Source organism: Lucilia sericata, unplaced genomic scaffold (assembly GCF_015586225.1).
Source record: "Lucilia sericata isolate MDLA Ls3-8-SP2 unplaced genomic scaffold, ASM1558622v1 Contig000240F_arrow, whole genome shotgun sequence".
In the NCBI taxonomy this organism is placed as follows: Eukaryota; Metazoa; Arthropoda; class Insecta; order Diptera; family Calliphoridae; genus Lucilia; species Lucilia sericata.
In genome coordinates, this window is record NW_023994267.1 from 385,376 (window position 1) to 405,531 (window position 20,156).

Consider the following 20,156-nt stretch of genomic DNA (forward strand, 5'->3'; position numbering starts at 1 on the left):
AATATACATATATTCAGAAATGTGCTCAAATACTGTGAAGCACCGTATCCAGTTAGTGGTAAACATTAGGTGAAAAAAATAAATATACACACGTTTATACATAAATAAATACACATATTTTCTATTCCATTTTTCTTCATACAACCAGACAGAAGCAACAAGTAGTTGGTTTAGTTATTGGTAAAAACGACTATGATTTACAGTATTAAGTAAATACTTGGGATAACTGAACTAGAACTGAACTAGAACTGAACTAGAACTGAACTAGAACTGAACTAGAACTGAACTAGAACTGAACTAGAACTGAACTAGAACTGAACTAGAACTGAACTAGAACTGAACTAGAACTGAACTAGAACTGAACTAGAACTGAACTAGAACTGAACTAGAACTGAACTAGAACTGAACTAGAACTGAACTAGAACTGAACTAGAACTGAACTAGAACTGAACTAGAACTGAACTAGAACTGAACTAGAACTGAACTAGAACTGAACTAGAACTGAACTAGAACTGAACTAGAACTGAACTAGAACTGAACTAGAACTGAACTAGAACTGAACTAGAACTGAACTAGAACTGAACTAGAACTGAACTAGAACTGAACTAGAACTGAACTAGAACTGAACTAGAACTGAACTAGAACTGAACTAGAACTGAACTAGAACTGAACTAGAACTGAACTAGAACTGAACTAGAACTGAACTAGAACTGAACTAGAACTGAACTAGAACTGAACTAGAACTGAACTAGAACTGAACTAGAACTGAACTAGAACTGAACTAGAACTGAACTAGAACTGAACTAGAACTGAACTAGAACTGAACTAGAACTGAACTAGAACTGAACTAGAACTGAACTAGAACTGAACTAGAACTGAACTAGAACTGAACTAGAACTGAACTAGAACTGAACTAGAACTGAACTAGAACTGAACTAGAACTGAACTAGAACTGAACTAGAACTGAACTAGAACTGAACTAAACTGAACTAGAACTGAACTAGAACTGAACTAGAACTGAACTAGAACTGAACTAGAACTGAACTAGAACTGAACTAGAACTGAACTAGAACTGAACTAGAACTGAACTAGAACTGAACTAGAACTGAACTAGAACTGAACTAGAACTGAACTAGAACTGAACTAGAACTGAACTAGAACTGAACTAGAACTGAACTAGAACTGAACTAGAACTGAACTAGAACTGAACTAGAACTGAACTAGAACTGAACTAGAACTGAACTAGAACTGAACTAGAACTGAACTAGAACTGAACTAGAACTGAACTAGAACTGAACTAGAACTGAACTAGAACTGAACTAGAACTGAACTAGAACTGAACTAGAACTGAACTAGAACTGAACTAGAACTGAACTAGAACTGAACTAAACTGAACTAGAACTGAACTAGAACTGAACTAGAACTGAACTAGAACTGAACTAGAACTGAACTAGAACTGAACTAGAACTGAACTAGAACTGAACTAGAACTGAACTAGAACTGAACTAGAACTGAACTAGAACTGAACTGACTGAACTGAAGAACTAGAACTGAACTAGAACTGAACTAGAACTGAACTAGAACTGAACTAGAACTGAACTAGAACTGAACTAGAACTGAACTAGAACTGAACTAGAACTGAACTAGAACTGAACTAGAACTGAACTAGAACTGAACTAGAACTGAACTAGAACTGAACTAGAACTGAACTAGAACTGAACTAGAACTGAACTAGAACTGAACTAGAACTGAACTAGAACTGAACTAGAACTGAACTAGAACTGAACTAGAACTGAACTAGAACTGAACTAGAACTGAACTAGAACTGAACTAGAACTGAACTAGAACTGAACTAGAACTGAACTAAAACTGAACTAGAACTGAACTAGAACTGAACTAGAACTGAACTAGAACTGAACTAGAACTGAACTAGAACTGAACTAGAACTGAACTAGAACTGAACTAGAACTGAACTGGAACTGAACTAGAACTGAACTAGAACTGAACTAGAACTGAACTAGAACTGAACTTGAACTGAACTTGAACTGAACTTGAACTGAACTAGAACTGAACTAGAACTGAACTAGAACTGAACTAGAACTGAACTAGAACTGAACTAGAACTGAACTAGAACTGAACTAGAACTGAACTAGAACTGAACTAGAACTGAACTAGAACTGAACTAGAACTGAACTAGAACTGAACTAGAACTGAACTAGAACTGAACTAGAACTGAACTAGAACTGAACTAGAACTGAACTAGAACTGAACTAGAACTGAACTAGAACTGAACTAGAACTGAACTAGAACTGAACTAGAACTGAACTAGAACTGAACTAGAACTGAACTAGAACTAGAACTGAACTAGAACTGAACTAGAACTGAACTAGAACTGAACTAGAACTGAACTAGAACTGAACTAGAACTGAACTAGAACTAGAACTGAACTAGAACTGAACTAGAACTGAACTAGAACTGAACTAGAACTAGAACTGAACTAGAACTGAACTAGAACTGAACTAGAACTGAACTAGAACTAGAACTGAACTAGAACTGAACTAGAACTGAACTAGAACTGAACTAGAACTGAACTAGAACTGAACTAGAACTGAACTAGAACTGAACTAGAACTGAACTAGAACTGAACTAGAACTGAACTAGAACTGAACTAGAACTGAACTAGAACTGAACTAGAACTGAACTAGAACTGAACTAGAACTGAACTAGAACTGAACTAGAACTGAACTAGAACTGAACTAGAACTGAACTAGAACTGAACTAGAACTGAACTAGAACTGAACTAGAACTGAACTAGAACTGAACTAGAACTGAACTAGAACTGAACTAGAACTGAACTAAACTGAACTAGAACTGAACTAGAACTGAACTAGAACTGAACTAGAACTGAACTAGAACTGAACTAGAACTGAACTAGAACTGAACTAGAACTGAACTAGAACTGAACTAGAACTGAACTAGAACTGAACTAGAACTGAACTAGAACTGAACTAGAACTGAACTAGAACTGAACTAGAACTGAACTAGAACTGAACTAGAACTGAACTAGAACTGAACTAGAACTGAACTAGAACTGAACTAGAACTGAACTAGAACTGAACTAGAACTGAACTAGAACTGAACTAGAACTGAACTAGAACTGAACTAGAACTGAACTAGAACTGAACTAGAACTGAACTAGAACTGAACTAGAACTGAACTAGAACTGAACTAGAACTGAACTAGAACTGAACTAGAACTGAACTAGAACTGAACTAGAACTGAACTAGAACTGAACTAGAACTGAACTAGAACTGAACTAGAACTGAACTAGAACTGAACTAGAACTGAACTAGAACTGAACTAGAACTGAACTAGAACTGAACTAGAACTGAACTAGAACTGAACTAGAACTGAACTAGAACTGAACTGAACTGAACTGAACTAGAACTGAACTAGAACTGAACTAGAACTGAACTAGAACTGAACTAGAACTGAACTAGAACTGAACTAGAAGTGAACTAGAACTGAACTAGAACTGAACTAGAACTGAACTAGAACTGAACTAGAACTGAACTAGAACTGAACTAGAACTGAACTAGAACTGAACTAGAACTGAACTAGAACTGAAACTGAACTAGAACTGAACTAGAACTGAACTAGAACTGAACTAGAACTGAACTAGAACTGAACTAGAACTGAACTAGAACTGAACTAGAACTGAACTAGAACTGAACTAGAACTGAACTAGAACTGAACTAGAACTGAACTAGAACTGAACTAGAACTGAACTAGAACTGAACTAGAACTGAACTAGAACTGAACTAGAACTGAACTAGAACTGAACTAGAACTGAACTAGAACTGAACTAGAACTGAACTAGAACTGAACTAGAACTGAACTAGAACTGAACTAGAACTGAACTAGAACTGAACTAGAACTGAACTAGAACTGAACTAGAACTGAACTAGAACTGAACTAGAACTGAACTAGAACTGAACTAGAACTGAGCTAGAACTGAACTAGAACTGAACTGGAACTGAACTAGAACTGAACTAGAACTGAACTAGAACTGAACTAGAACTGAACTTGAACTGAACTTGAACTGAACTTGAACTGAACTAGAACTGAACTAGAACTGAACTAGAACTGAACTAGAACTGAACTAGAACTGAACTAGAACTGAACTAGAACTGAACTAGAACTGAACTAGAACTGAACTAGAACTGAACTAGAACTGAACTAGAACTGAACTAGAAAACTAGAACTGAACTAGAACTGAACTAGAACTGAACTAGAACTGAACTAGAACTGAACTAGAACTGAACTAGAACTGAACTAGAAACTGAACTAGAACTGAACTAGAACTGAACTAGAACTGAACTAGAACTGAACTAGAACTGAACTAGAACTGAACTAGAACTGAACTAGAACTGAACTAGAACTGAACTAGAACTGAACTAGAACTGAACTAGAACTGAACTAGAACTGAACTAGAACTGAACTAGAACTAGAACTGAACTAGAACTGAACTAGAACTGAACTAGAACTGAACTAGAACTAGAACTGAACTAGAACTGAACTAGAACTGAACTAGAACTGAACTAGAACTGAACTAGAACTGAACTAGAACTGAACTAGAACTGAACTAGAACTAGAACTAGAACTGAACTAGAACTGAACTAGAACTGAACTAGAACTGAACTAGAACTAGAACTAGAACTGAACTAGAACTGAACTAGAACTGAACTAGAACTGAACTAGAACTGAACTAGAACTGAACTAGAACTGAACTAGAACTGAACTAGAACTGAACTAGAACTGAACTAGAACTGAACTAGAACTGAACTAGAACTGAACTAGAACTGAACTAGAACTGAACTAGAACTGAACTAGAACTGAACTAGAACTGAACTAGAACTGAACTAGAACTGAACTAGAACTGAACTAGAACTGAACTAGAACTGAACTAGAACTGAACTAGAACTGAACTAGAACTGAACTAGAACTGAACTAGAACTGAACTAGAACTGAACTAGAACTGAACTAGAACTGAACTAGAACAGAACTAGAACTGAACTAGAACTGAACTAGAACTGAACTAGAACTGAAGTAGAACTGAACTAGAACTGAACTAGAACTGAACTAGAACTGAACTAGAACTGAACTAGAACTGAACTAGAACTGAACTAGAACTGAACTAGAACTGAACTAGAACTGAACTAGAACTGAACTAGAACTGAACTAGAACTGAACTAGAACTAGAACTGAACTAGAACTGAACTAGAACTGAACTAGAACTGAACTAGAACTGAACTAGAACTGAACTAGAACAGAACTAGAACTGAACTAGAACTGAACTAGACTGAACTAGAACTGAACTAGAACTGAACTAGAACTGAACTAGAACTGAACTAGAACTGAACTAGAACTGAACTAGAACTGAACTAGAACTGAACTAGAACTGAACTAGAACTGAACTAGAACTGAACTAGAACTGAACTAGAACTGAACAAGAACTGAACTAGAACTGAACTAGAACTGAACTAGAACTAAACAAGAACTGAACAAGAACTGAACAAGAACTGAACTAGAACTGAACTAGAACTGTACTAGAACTAGAACTGAACTACAACTGAAGTAAAATTGAACTAGAACTAAACTAGCACTGAAATAGAACTATTTTTTCCATAAATGCTACAATATATGTATCTTATTCTCTTTATCACACGCTAATTGCTATTTACTTAAACTTTAACCCAGATGATGCTATCTGAAAGCAAAGCAGCAGGTGTATTTATTTGTATCTAAAAAAGAAAAACAAGATTTCGCCCGCCGACCAAAAAAAGCTTTAAAAACATGAAAAATGGCTGCTATGAAGTCAAGTAAAGCGCAGCATGTCATTTGTCTTCCTCCAAGAAAAAACAAACTAACACAGAATACAAACAAATGAACAGTGAAAAAGAAATGATAAAAAGTAGCTAAAAATACACGAAGAGTTAGACGTTAGCGAAAGGTTAACAGGTGAACATAAATTTTATGTGGAATGAATGGAAGTGAAAGAACGAACGGATGAATGGCTAAATGTTTGACTGACGGTTTTTTCAGACACTTTCATTTAACATCAACTCTATCCGACCAACCCAAGTGAACTAAATGAAAGCAGTTCTCATTTTACGCAAAACTTACTTAAGGGAGAAGCAACCAGTAGTTGGTTGTGTTCTTGTGTTTCCTTAAATGAGTATATTAAACATGATGCAAAAAGTATGTGGCAGTGAGGGTAAAGGAATCGGATTGAAGAAAATAAAATATACTTATATTAAATGTAAACAGGGTGTTGTAATATTTCAGATGTTTGATGGATGTAAGATATGATTTGAAATTTTCTGGTTATTTATATCCTTAATATATTTGCCACGCCCATAGAGAAAAATATAAACCTGAACAGCATTACTTCTAATTTCAATCTTCAGGGTGTGTCAATACTTGATTAAATAAAATGCCCTTTTCAACACACCCTATTTAATCACGTACAAACTCATTCAGGGTTTATAAATGTATGTAAGTGTGTATACTTTCTTGCCATTTCTCTGGAGGATTGTTCATAATTTGTTCATGGTAAATTCTATTCTTTTATTTTTCTTCTTTTTTTTTTTTTGCTTACAGTTAAAACATATAACAATTCTTACTTCATTCAGTTTTTTCTTCTTATTGTTTTAATTAAAACGAATTTTTCCATGTTACAAGCTACGTGCTTTAAATGCTTAATTCAAATAAATTTTAATAAACATTTTGTTCTGCAACCGATATGACTCGTGCCACTTACTACCACATTTTGACAGAAACTGTTTAATTTTTTTAAGGGTTTATGAAGTGAACACTTGAAATGAAATTAAAAAATATTTTAACTTTAAAAACTGTTTCCACAATATTGGATCTTATGCTTGATTTTTTCTTCTTGGTATGTATTATGTTTCTATATTTGTGGAGTATCTTAAATATTAATTATACTTTTAATTTCCCTTTTTTGTCGGGTAAATTTGTTCCTAAAACTGGTTTTATTATCACCTATAGGTAACCGACTTTAATTAAAAATCAACAAAACTCATTTTCACTGACCTGCAAGTATAGCTCTTTATTGCCTTAATGAAATTTTAAATTTTATGCCAATATATATGGAAATGAAAATATTTTTAAATATCAACAAAAAGACGAAAATAAAATGCTGAATTGCTGTTTTTGAATGCTGCCATAATGATGAAGAAAAACAAGGAGAAATAAAATTGTTCATTAAGGTGAAAATATTAACACTTTTTCACTGCCAGACATTTAAACAGCTTAAGGTTTGAAAAGTGTAAATGTAAAATGCATTGAAATAAAATAGGCTTTACCAGTACTTAAACGTACTTACAACGTCTCCATTTATGGAGATAAATACATATTATAAAAAGTAAATAATTAAAAATTTGTTTAAAAAAAGTTCAAATTATATTAAATTACAGTTCAGCTCTAGTTCAGTTTAGTTCAGTTCTAGTTCAGTTCTAGTTCAGTTCTAGTTCAGTTCTAGTTCAGTTCTAGTTCAGTTCTAGTTCAGTTCTAGTTCAGTTCTAGTTCAGTTCTAGTTCAGTTCTAGTTCAGTTCTAGTTCAGTTCTAGTTCAGTTCTAGTTCAGTTCTAGTTCAGTTCTAGTTCAGTTCTAGTTCAGTTCAGTTCAGTTCTAGTTCAGTTCTAGTTCAGTTCTAGTTCAGTTCTAGTTCAGTTCTAGTTCAGTTCTAGTTCAGTTCTAGTTCAGTTCTAGTTCAGTTCTAGTTCAGTTCTAGTTCAGTTCTAGTTCAGTTCTAGTTCAGTTCTAGTTCAGTTCTAGTTCAGTTCTAGTTCAGTTCTAGTTCAGTTCTAGTTCAGTTCTAGTTCAGTTCTAGTTCAGTTCTAGTTCAGTTCTAGTTCAGTTCTAGTTCAGTTCTAGTTCAGTTCTAGTTCAGTTCTAGTTCAGTTCTAGTTCAGTTCTAGTTCAGTTCTAGTTCAGTTCTAGTTCAGTTCTAGTTCAGTTCTAGTTCAGTTCTAGTTCAGTTCTAGTTCAGTTCTATTCAGTTCTAGTTCAGTTCTAGTTCAGTTCTAGTTCAGTTCTAGTTCAGTTCTAGTTCAGTTCTAGTTCAGTTCTAGTTCAGTTCTAGTTCAGTTCTAGTTCAGTTCTAGTTCAGTTCTAGTTCAGTTCTAGTTCAGTTCTAGTTCAGTTTCTAGTTCAGTTCTAGTTCAGTTCTAGTTCAGTTCTAGTTCAGTTCTAGTTCAGTTCTAGTTCAGTTCTAGTTCAGTTCTAGTTCGTTCTAGTTCAGTTCTAGTTCAGTTCTAGTTCAGTTCTAGTTCAGTTCTAGTTCAGTTCTAGTTCAGTTCTAGTTCAGTTCTAGTTCAGTTCTAGTTCAGTTCTAGTTCAGTTCTAGTTCAGTTCTAGTTCAGTTCTAGTTCAGTTCTAGTTCAGTTCTAGTTCAGTTTTAGTTCCGTTCCGTAGAGACTTGCCAAGCATATTGAATATTTACTAAAACATGTTATTTCACATGTAGACACTTAAATTAGTGTGTCTTTATGAGTTTATGTTTCCTTACCTGGGATTTAATTAGACATGTTTATTATATTCTAAACATTATTATATTTATAACAAGCATCAACCGATTTTATCTTGATACTGAGTCAAACATAAGAAGAAGAGGTAAAGAATTTTCCCAGCAATTTTTGGATCTTTCAAAACATTACTTTTCCTAAATATCTATGTTATAACATGATTACAATCTTTTTATAATCAGATACCCATGTACTTAGTATGTGTAAATTAGAGAGAAAATCAGTCTTTTACAGATGTTAAGAACAGAAGAGTATCCTCCAAACTGCAGGGTAGAGTTGTAAGACTAAAAACACTTACAAAAGTTATTTTGTTCTGTATTTTTATTGATTGGTTTAGCAGACGAAAATGTATTCCTAAAAACAAAGTGATAAAATATCAGAGTATAAAAAATAAACATGTTAAAAACACAACATAAAATGCCATATATAGGGATTTCCCCATAAGGTATGTATGTAAAGGAATACTGGGGGAAGTCAATTTAAAACAACGATTATTAAATTTAAATATGACTTATGTGAACTGGAATTAAGTGCTTTTGCTGAAAACCCTAACAAACAATAAAATTCGCCAGAGAAAAAGATAAACAAACATTAAAATGAAATCGAATGAAAAGTTACTACTGAACACATGTTCAAGAGATTAAACATTAATAAACCCATTTCGTAAAAAAGGCAATGAAACCAAATCGTACACAACAACTCAATTGTTGAATTTTCTTCTGGCAGTTCGGCAGTTTTTTTTTTTTGTGAAAGCAAATGCAAAAGGCAAACAGAACGGGTGGAAAACAATGCCAAAAATGGTGGGCATTATACATGTTTATTTCATTTTCCAGCTGCTAAGCAATAGTTTTGGACAATGTAGTTAGGGAAAAATATTTGGCATAGATTTCGTTTAACCAGTTTTGTTGTGCTATTCTACACAATAGTGTTAAGGGAACAAATTAGAAGTATGATGTTTATATGGGAATTTTTCAAATATGTATTTAGTTTGGAAAAATATATGTTATTTAGTTAGTTAGTTAGTTAATTGGAAAGGTTGATGTATGTAACATCAAATCTAAGGAAATACCTAGCTAGGCTTTCAATGGGCCTGTAGTGCTCCTATGGTAGGAATCGAACCCACGACCTGGGTTTCACAGACTCAATTAGTTTTAACCAAAGTAGATTTCAAAGCATTTTCATTTTGTTTAATGAAGTAAGTTCAGATTTCGTTATCTGCCAAACTACAACCGTTTTTGTTTTTTTATTACAAACAGAGTTTTACAGCAGCTCACAGACTAGTTTTACTTTTTTGTTACTACAATTAACTCGCCCGTACAAAAACTCTAGTGGTAATAAAATCAATAAAAACTACTCATGTGTTAAATTTGTTATAACGAACACAAACAAAAAAGGATCAATTAGGGAAAAACGCTTAAAATAGAAATAAAAATATTTAGATATTAACATGTCTATCTTTATACTTTATTACAGCTTTAACTTTTTATTTTGTGTATATAAAAAATATTTATAAATAAAATCCAATTAATTTTATTTTGTTGGTTTTTGTTGCAAAATAGGTTTAAATACTTATTTATTTTAATGAAAATTATTTTAAAAATAGCTCATCTTGGTTAGTTTAAAACAATTCTAACAGAACCATGAACGAGGTTCCTTTAACCAGGATATAGAAAATATTGAAAAATTAAATTTTTGAATCTAAATCAAATTTTTCAAAAATTACATTTTCAAAAAAAATCCAATTTTTCACTAGAAAATCTATTTTTTCATTAAATATTAAATATTTCTCAATTTTTTTTTTATAATTAAATTTTTTACTCAAAATTAAATTTTTTACCGAAAATCCAATTTTTCACAAAAAATCAAAAATTTTTATCATAAAACCAGATTCTCAAAAAAAATTCAATTTTTTACCAAAAGTTCAAGTCTAATTATATGAAGTAGTACATTGCTTTGTTTGTTTTTTTTTTTTTTTTTTGCCAAAATTTATTGTGAAACCAAGGATGGAAGATTTGTAATAGAAAAAATAAAAACATTTTATTTAATTTCTTATAAATTTTGTTTTATTAAATAATAAGCGATTTGTTATTCAAATTTAATTAAACTTATTACTAATATCTTATATTTTTCTCTATTTCATTTCAGGTAAATTTCTAATTTATCTTATAGTAAGTGGATGTAAATCTTGTTATTTTCTTTATAATAGTATTACATGGTTTTTGAACTCTTTTTCATGTTATTGCAACATCAAAAACATTTTATTATGATTATTTCAAAACCGTTAATGTTAGGGATTTTAATTTATAAAATGGATTATCTATTTTGTCATGTATGTAACCACAGAGACTATTAAAAAAAGTTTAAATTTATTTCAACTGCATGGTATACAGTATAACCTGCTCACTTACTTCTCAAAATGACATGATATATGATGTTTATGGATTAGAACACTTATGAGACTTTTGCTGAATTTCACTGAAGTACTTGTACATGTGATATTATTCATGTGAACTTAATTGTTTCGCATGCATTTTACAACAGTTACTCAATTACCCTGCAGTATGGGGAGGCTATACTAAACCAGGATTTTTAATATAATTTTCAGAAATAGATAAGGAAGAAAATAGTTTAAATATTGCAATATAATTAAGATTGAATTATTTAAAATATTTCCCTCAAGATCACTAAGAGACACTAAAGTGACGTTTGACTACCCGCTAGCTTACCTAGGGGTAGTAAAATAATAAATGGTTTTCTCACTACACGAAGAAGAAGTAAAATTAATGAAAATCAAAGGGATACATACAACTGTTCTAAAAAGCCGGGACATATTTATAAAAAACTTTTTGTTTATGTTAGCTTTAACCTAATAATGATAATAACAACATGATGATGATGATGCTGATTATAACTATTATAATGATAATGCTAATTCCACAGATGATAATATTATTGTTATGGGACTTAAAGCTGGTCAATGTGATTACTTTCATTATGATTATGTTATTATTTTGGTTTAGAGCACTTACAGTGACAATATGTCTTGAACAGAGTATATTTGCCAAACCGGTGCTTATGTTAAGGGACAAGTTTTCCACAGTAGTATGTACTTGTAGTTGCTATTTTTTTTTTTTGGTTTCATGGTTGGTTTGCATTTGAAGTAATGTTTTTATATTATTTTGATTTATACTTTAATAAATTAATTAGGAGATTGAAATGTAAAATGTAAAAATAATTTAATGTAAGTATTTATCCTGTCGATTTAACAATGTCCACCTATAATAAAATGGCTACGTTATGTACTAAATACTGTAAATTTCGTAATTATTTATAAAGTGTCAAAATTTTTTGATAATTTGTGATATATATTTTTTAAAAACTAGTTGACGTTAAAAGGTAATATTTACATTTCCAAGAAATACATATGGCTCTTGTGCATCAATTATTTACTTTTGTCTGTATAAATACAAATAACAATGCTGTTTTTAACTAAATAAATTAAAATTAATATTTTCAATTAATAAATAACACTTTACCAAAAATTCTATTATAATTTGCAAATGGAAATTACGCTTTCAAAAATTCAAAAAGTACCTTTTGAAGAACGAAAAAGTACCAAAAAGTCCCATTTTATAGTTTCTCATTACTCTATGTGTTGTTGTTTGTTTATTATTTTTGTTTCAGCAGTCAACAAAAATCTTAATTTTTGATCAAATTTTTTAGAGGGTGTCTTAGATTTTTGTTCAAATCTTCTTTGTTTATGAACGGATTTTACTGATTTTAAATAGGAAACTTCTCGAAAGCATGTTTGACAGAATTGTTGAAGATTTGTATCCCAAAGATATCTGGGGTCTTCAGATAATTGATTTCAAAAACATACAGAAGGACAGGCAGAGGGACAGACAGACGGACGGACGGAAAGACAGCAAACATAGCTTAATCGACTCCGCCGGGTAGACAGACAGATAGATGGACATACAGACAGCCAGACAGACGGACAGACAGCGAACATTACTTAATCGACTCCGACAGGTAGACAGACAGATACAGAAAGACAGACAGAGAGATAGATAGACAAATGGACGGATAGACAGACAGAAAGACAGACAGACAGAGAACATAGCTTAATCGACTCCGATATATATATATATATATATATATAGAATCAGAAAATTATACTATGGAAATTAAAAACAATAATTATATCGACTCCGCCGGGTAGACAGACAGATACAGAAAGACAGACAGAGAGATAGACAGAGAGATAGACAGACGGACGGCCGGATAGACAGACAGACAGACAGACAGATAAACATACAGACGGACGGACAGACAGAGAACATAGCTTAACCGACTCCGCTATCTAGAGAATCAGAAAATTATACTATGGAAATTAAAAACAATAATTAAATCAATTAAAAATGTTATCAAATTTGTAAAAACAATAATTAAATCAATTAAAAATTTAATCAAAGTTGTAAACTTTGATTCTAAACAACGAGTTCTTTTGGTGTTATTATCTAAAAGAATCATATTCTGGTTAATTGTCGTTCAATACTTTCCAGATTTTAGATGATTAATAAACGAAATTGTTTTAAGTGTAAGACATGTTTAACATCAATGTAATTAAACTGAAATTGACGACAATAGCTTCTTTATAAATACATATTGATTTAAAAAATGTCTGCACAAAATAATTTAAGCAAATATGTATTTCTAATTAAATTTGTTAAAAACACAAAAAATTTATTTAAATACAAACAAAAAGAAACATCAATAACAACAATAACACACACTAAATGCATAATTATAACAAAAAGCTGAACAAATAACTTCAGCGATGCAGCAAAATGATTTGATATAAATATCGAAATTATATTCAAAATTTTATTAGTATTTCGATTGGGAGTACACAATTCTATAAGAAAAAAAAATGAAGTCATTTACAGTTTTTATTCTCTTGGCATTCATATTTGGCGGAGTGACACAATTTGTGCCGTTGAAGATGTTGTAGCAGATGTGGCCGAAGCAGCTGCTCCTGAAGCTGATGTGGCTGATCCTTTAGCAGATGTTGCTGAACCTGCAGAAAATATTGCCGATGCAGAAGAAGCTGTTGCTCCTGTATTAGAGGTCGTCGAAATGTGGCCAAAGCTGTAGCAGATGCCGCACAAGCTGCTGTAGCAGCAGCTGGAGAAAGCTGTTCCTGGTGCTGCTGCGCCAGCCAAAATAGCCAGTGAAGTTATTAATATTATTAAAGATAAGATAGCAGCTTTTAAGGCTGCCTTGACGAAAGCAAAGGAGCTCATCCTATTTTTGGTGTAGCCCAAGGACTTTTAAGACCTAAGAGATCTCTTACAGCTTTGAGTGGTGGTTTATTACCAGATATGGGTACTGATGACATTTTAAATATATTACCCGATATAACTAGCATTGATGGTTTCGATGGCTTACTTATGGAATTAGTGGATCTTATTGTACAAAAGAATCATTTAACTGAATTGTGTCAATCGGCTTTGGGTGAGGAGAATGAAGCTTGTGCTCAATTGAATGATGTCGAGACCGCTGTAAAAGCTAAATTAGCGAATTTGACAAATTTGGTTTTTGGGTTTTTTAAAAACTTGCCTGTAGGCGTTTAAATGCTTTAAAGTAAAAAATGGTCAAAAAATTTTAAATTTTTTTCAGAAAATTTACATTTCTAAACTTATTAAAATCCATTGTAATAAACTTCAATAAACAATTAAAACATTTTATTAAACAATCACTTAAGAAAACTCCATCAAAAATTTATTTCTATTTAACTCTTTAAATAAAAAAATTTCAAAAATCTGAGATCACTTAAACTTTAAATACAAATAATGTTCCAATTGAGAAAATAATGATAATCGGTGATCACCCTTGTTTCCCATTAAAAGTCAATTTCTATGAATATCCTTTTATCAGCTGTAGATCCTTAAATAAAGCTCAAAGTGCGAAAATCTGCGATCACTTCAATTATAAAAATCCCATTTTAAAAATAGGTTTTCATAGGGATTTGTATATGAAAAACCTAAAATCGACTGTAGATCCTCAAATAAAGAAGATGGAACTACGTTACTGCTATAGGTTATACCAGAAGATGGAACCGTATTACTAGTGTATGTCATACCAGATGAAGGGATCATGTTACTGGTGTACATATGTCACAGTTGGTGAAGCACTACCGCGGTGTCTCCGCCAAATGAATCTCCCAACACGGTACCAAGTGAACTTAGGATTGAAATAGGATAATTTCAACTTAAACCGAGTGTAGAGCCTAATGTAAATTAACGCCAACCGATGATCCAGTCGAACCACCAAGTCACCTATCACCTATCTCCGGCAAGATTTTTTACCAAAGGTACGCCTCTTTTCAGTACACCTGAGGTTGTTTCTTAACCGCCAAGTAAGCCGCTCACTTAAGGTACTCCTTCAAGTAAATTAGCAGATCCTTTACTACTTCCACCAAGTAAGCCCAACAGGACTTTAGCCTCTGTGGAAGAATGATGTGACAAATATTGAAAAAGCGTATGTGTAGTTGTATGTTTTATTATTGCTAAAGTAACAGTAAAGTTGGAAAATAAACACGCTATGGTGAAGTGTATATAAGATTCGGCAAAGGCGAATACTCTTACTTGTTATAGATAAAGTTGGTTATTTATTTAGTTTTCATTCTTAGTTTTTTGTACTCTTCACCTTCTTGAGAAGGTATATTTAAGTTTGTTTTGACGTTTAATTTTTACCATAACGTAAAGTATATATATTTCGGGACCTACTAGATCCATCCATCCGTCTGTCTGTCCGTATGTATGCTGAAATTTGTTTTCAGAAGACTTCAGATATTTGCGAAATCCGAAATTCTATTAGACATGCTTTCGAAAAGATCGCTATTTAAAATCAGTAAAATCGGTCCAATCCATGAAAATTTGAGAATTTTTTAAGGGATTAATATCAAAATTTTTACGTATCGGTCCATAATTCACCTTAACTCCCATATAAAGACCACTTCTAAAAATTTCTTAATTGTAAATAACTCACGTTGTGTATATGTATGGATTACATATAAAGTCCACTTCTGAAAATCACTTAATCGTATATAGACACTCATTTTGGGTTGGTTTATTGTTAGTTTGTAATTTAAGTTTTCAGATTTTATAAAATGTAAATTTCTATAAAGTTGTAAAAAGTCTTAATTGGTAAAAAATACAAACGTAACAATATACAATGTTTATTTAAAAATGTCTGCATTATGTTTTATTAAACAAATATTTGCTTAAAAATAAAAAAAGAAAACAATAAAATGTTTAATTAATTGTATTTAATCGACATCATCAATTTCGATACCGATATGCATTATCTTTGGCAGGAAATCTTGTGTACCTTAGATCAAATGCATACAAAAAATACTAAACAAATAACCAAACGTCTGTTTAAAGATCAAGATAATTCATAGATAATTCAGTATAAATAGCAATAGAATTTCCATTAAATCAGCAGAATTGCAAGTGCAATTGAACTTTAAAGCTAAATCTGAAAGATGAAGTTAATTTCTAAGATTTTTGTACCGGCCTTAATATTTGTCTTAGTCGCTCATCATTCTTCCACTGAGGCTAAAGCCCTGTTAGGATTACTTGGTGGAAGTACCAGTGGAGGATCTACTAGTTTACTGGGTGGAGTACCTTTAGTGGGCGGCTTACTTGGTGGTTCTGGAGCGACCTCAGGTGGACTGGTAGGAGGCTTACCTTTGGTAGGAAATTTGGCCGGAAATTTACCTGTGGTTGGAGGTGTACTTGGTGGTACGACAGGATCTTCGGTTGGCGGTAATTTACTTGGCGGTTTGCCTTTGGTTGGTGGCCTACTTGGTGGTAGCAGCGGTGGTTTACTTGGAGGTCTACCTTTGGTAGGTGGCTTAGTGGGAGGTTCAACAACCACCAGTGGAGGTATACCCATAGTAGGTGGTTTACTTGGCGGTTCCGGTGGTTTACTTGGAGGCTTAGGTGGTGGACTTTTAGACGGTGTGGTTCAAACAGTTGGTAATACTGTTGGCAACTTAGCTGGCACAGCCTTTAACGTAGTTAATACTGCTGCTAATCTTGTTGGAAATACTCTAGCAGCCGCTCTTAATTTAGTCACTGTTATACCTGCCAGCGCCCTTAATATCCTTACAGGTACTTTAGGCTCTGCACTCGATTTAAGTGGCAACTCACCTATATCAATCGTAAGTTCACTTGGTACCGTATTGGGAGATTCATTTGGCGGACAGGCACCAGCTGGTATTCAGTCTACTGTTATAGCTCAAGGTAGTGAAATAGATACTCTATTGGTTTTGCTTTATAACGCAGTACAGCTAAAGAATGACTTGGAAGAAAAATTGAAAACGGCTGTGGGAGCAGAAAAGGATTCACTTATGCTTAAGTACAACCAACAAGTTTCTATTATCAGTAATCTTGAAGATCGTTTGACACAAAAATCCGCTGGCTTAAAACTTCTAATTGATTCAGCTAACAATGTTGCTGCCCAGCTACCCAAAGTTACTCTCCTAGAAAGTCAGGTGGCTGACTTAAAGGCTCAGTTGGCAGCCGCTTCAGGCGCACAAAAAGAACAAATAACAATTACTCTAAATGCCCAAGAGACTGCCTTAGATAACAAATATAGTGATTTACTCAATCAATTGAAAGCATTTATCGAAAGTGGTTTGGAAAATGCCATAAACACTATACAAACAACAGCACCTTATTTACCAGCCGATGTAATGTCTCTTTTAGGCAACAAATTGAATGCAATAACATTAGCTTTGAATAGTGCCTTTGGTGAACAAATACCCAATTTGGGTGGTCTAATTCCCGATTTGGATGGTCTGAAGGCAACTTTAGTTGCTTTAGCCCAAAATGTTCCAGCTCAATTGTCACAAGTGAGTAGTTTAATAAACACCATAGCTGGTTTAGGCCAAAAATTCCCCACAGCTACACCCGAAGAACAAGCTGCTATTTCTGCTACTTTCCAACAAGCCATGGCTGCCTTAAATGACAATTTGACAGCGGTATCAGGAACAAGCTCATCTATAAAAGGTTTAGTTGATTTAGCAAAACTGATTGTTGCTCGCTTGTCTGATGTGAATGCCTTAAAACAACAATTGGCAACTGCTTCACCTGATCAGAAACCTCAAATTGCCGCTCAATTGGATCAAAGACAAAATGAACTTGGTGCCATTATTTCAAAAATGTTGCAATTAACCCAAACTGTTGCAAACGATAATACTGGAGCTATTAGCATGAATACAATTAACATTTTAAACAATGGCCTTTCACCATTAGTATCATTAGCAAAGAATGGATTTGAAACTGTTTTAAATACAGCAGGTGCAGCAGCTGGTTTAGCTGCTGGCTTAGTTAATGGTGCAGCTAATTTAGTAACCAATGCAGCTGGAACTGTAGTCAATGGTGCTGCTAATTTAGTAAACACTGCAGCAGGAAGCTTAGCTAATGGTTTCAACTTAGCAACTGGTTTGACTGGAAATATTGTGCCTGGTGGTAGCACCTATATTAGCGGTAGCGCTTCACCAACTGTTACATACAGCAGCAACATGGTTCCATCTTCTGGTATTACATACACCAGCAATGTGGTTCCCTCTTCTGGTGTGACTTACACCAGCAATGTAGTCCCATCATCAGGTATGACCTACACCAGCAACGTAGTGCCATCTTCCGGCATGACCTACACCAGCAACGTAGTGCCATCATCAGGTATGACCTACTCTAGCAACATGGTTCCATCTTCTGGTATGACTTACACCAGCAGCGTAGTCCCATCTTCCATGACATACTCCACCGTTGGTTAACCTATCTTCGTGAAAGGCAGCAAGTTTTAAAACATAAACGATAAACCTACGAATGTTCTATTATACATATAAACTTAAATTTGTCAATTTGTAAATTTTTTTCTTAATTTTTAATAATATTTTTTGTAATAATGATTTTAAATAAATATTAAAACATATATTCAGAGAAAAATATTAAAATAAATCATATTGTTGTAAATTGATTTGATTAATTTAAATTTTTTATTATGGATATTGGTCAATTTTCAAATTCGGCCCCTTTAGAGAATAAACTGGTAAAAACTGTATTTTGGTACTTTTTTTGCCCCCCATGTATCTTTCAAACCAGTGAACATACAAAACATATTTTGACTCCTTCATAACTTAAAGAAAAAATAAAAATACGAATTTAGTACTTTTTGGATATTTGGTCGTTTAAGATCTGAAAATTGTACCTATTTTTCATAACTTAATGAAAAAATAAAAATACGAATTTAGTACTTTTTGGATCATTTAAGGTCTGAAAATTGTACCTTTTTTTGGTACTTTTTGCATAAAACAATGTTTTCTACGTATTGATTTGTACATGAATACTTGTGAATGAATACTAAATGTTGGGCTCCCACTAAGATATTGTAACTTTTCGGAATAAAATGTTTATTGCTTAAATAGGGAGAAAAAAGTACCAAAAGGTGGAAAAAAAGGGAAAATTGATTTGAGTAATTTGAGTAAATGAGATCGTATAATATGGGACTTTTTATTACCTTTTCGTTCTTTTTCGTTTTTTAACAGGTACCTTTTGAGTTTTCTATAACATTGATCCATGAAAAATTAAAGATGAAATTAAGCATGTGGAGCCTGGAGTTAATGAGAATCTATAAAAGGGGACTTTTTTGTCATGCGACTGGTACTTTTTTGAGTTTTCTATTAGATAAAACTTATTGGCACTTTACCATACTCCGACTGGTACTTTTTTGAGTTTTAAATTAAATTGTACCGAGAATCATGAAATTAAGTATGTAGAAGGGGACATTTTGGTACTTTTTCGTTCTTCAAAAGGTACTTTTGGATTTTTCTATAATATTGAAGCTAGAAACATGAAATTAAACACGTAGAGCCTGGAGTAAGTGGGAACATATAAAAGGGGACTTTTTGGTACTTTTTCGTTCTTCAAAAGGTACTTTTGGAATTTTCTATAATATTGAAGCTAGAAACATGAAATTAGGCACGTAGAGCCCGGTTTAAGTGAGAACCTTTAAAAGGGGACTTTTTGTTATTTTTTCGTTCTGAATTTTTTATAATATTAATCCTGAATTTTTTGTAATATTAATCCTAGAAACATGAAATCTCTAAAAGGGGACTTTTTGATATTGCAGATATACGATCAGGGTAGCACGAAGCACACTGGGTGTAGCTAGTAAAATTATAAAATATTTTTTTTTTTGGAATTGTAATAATGATTTTGTTCCCATGTACAGATCTATATTGGTTCTTCAGAGGTGAACTTTTGCCGCAAAGTTACTTTGTATTTTTGTAAAACGATCAAGTTGTAAATTTACGATTTTTTGATTTTTAATACAAAATGAGATTTGTTATCAGAGAAAATTATTGGATAAACAAATACACTGACGTACGGACTTCGCTAGATCATGGTAAGATCTAATAAGGACCCACACAAAATAGTTATTACGCTCTTAAAGTTCAGATATATAACT

The 20,156-nt window shown here is 32.9% G+C and overlaps 2 protein-coding genes across 2 annotated transcripts in view; both read left to right on the top strand.

The window, feature by feature from the left end:
- Window positions 1-20,156, top strand: part of LOC119602548 (cAMP-specific 3',5'-cyclic phosphodiesterase-like) — a 248,106-nt gene that overhangs the window by 168,856 nt on the left and 59,094 nt on the right. The gene's annotated exons all lie outside the window — the stretch shown is intronic.
- Window positions 16,106-18,712, top strand: LOC119602546 (keratin, type I cytoskeletal 10-like). The gene has a single exon (XM_037954132.1). It carries the CDS (start codon window positions 16,162-16,164, stop codon window positions 18,460-18,462), a length of 2,301 nt encoding a protein of 766 aa, XP_037810060.1. The 5' UTR covers window positions 16,106-16,161; the 3' UTR covers window positions 18,463-18,712.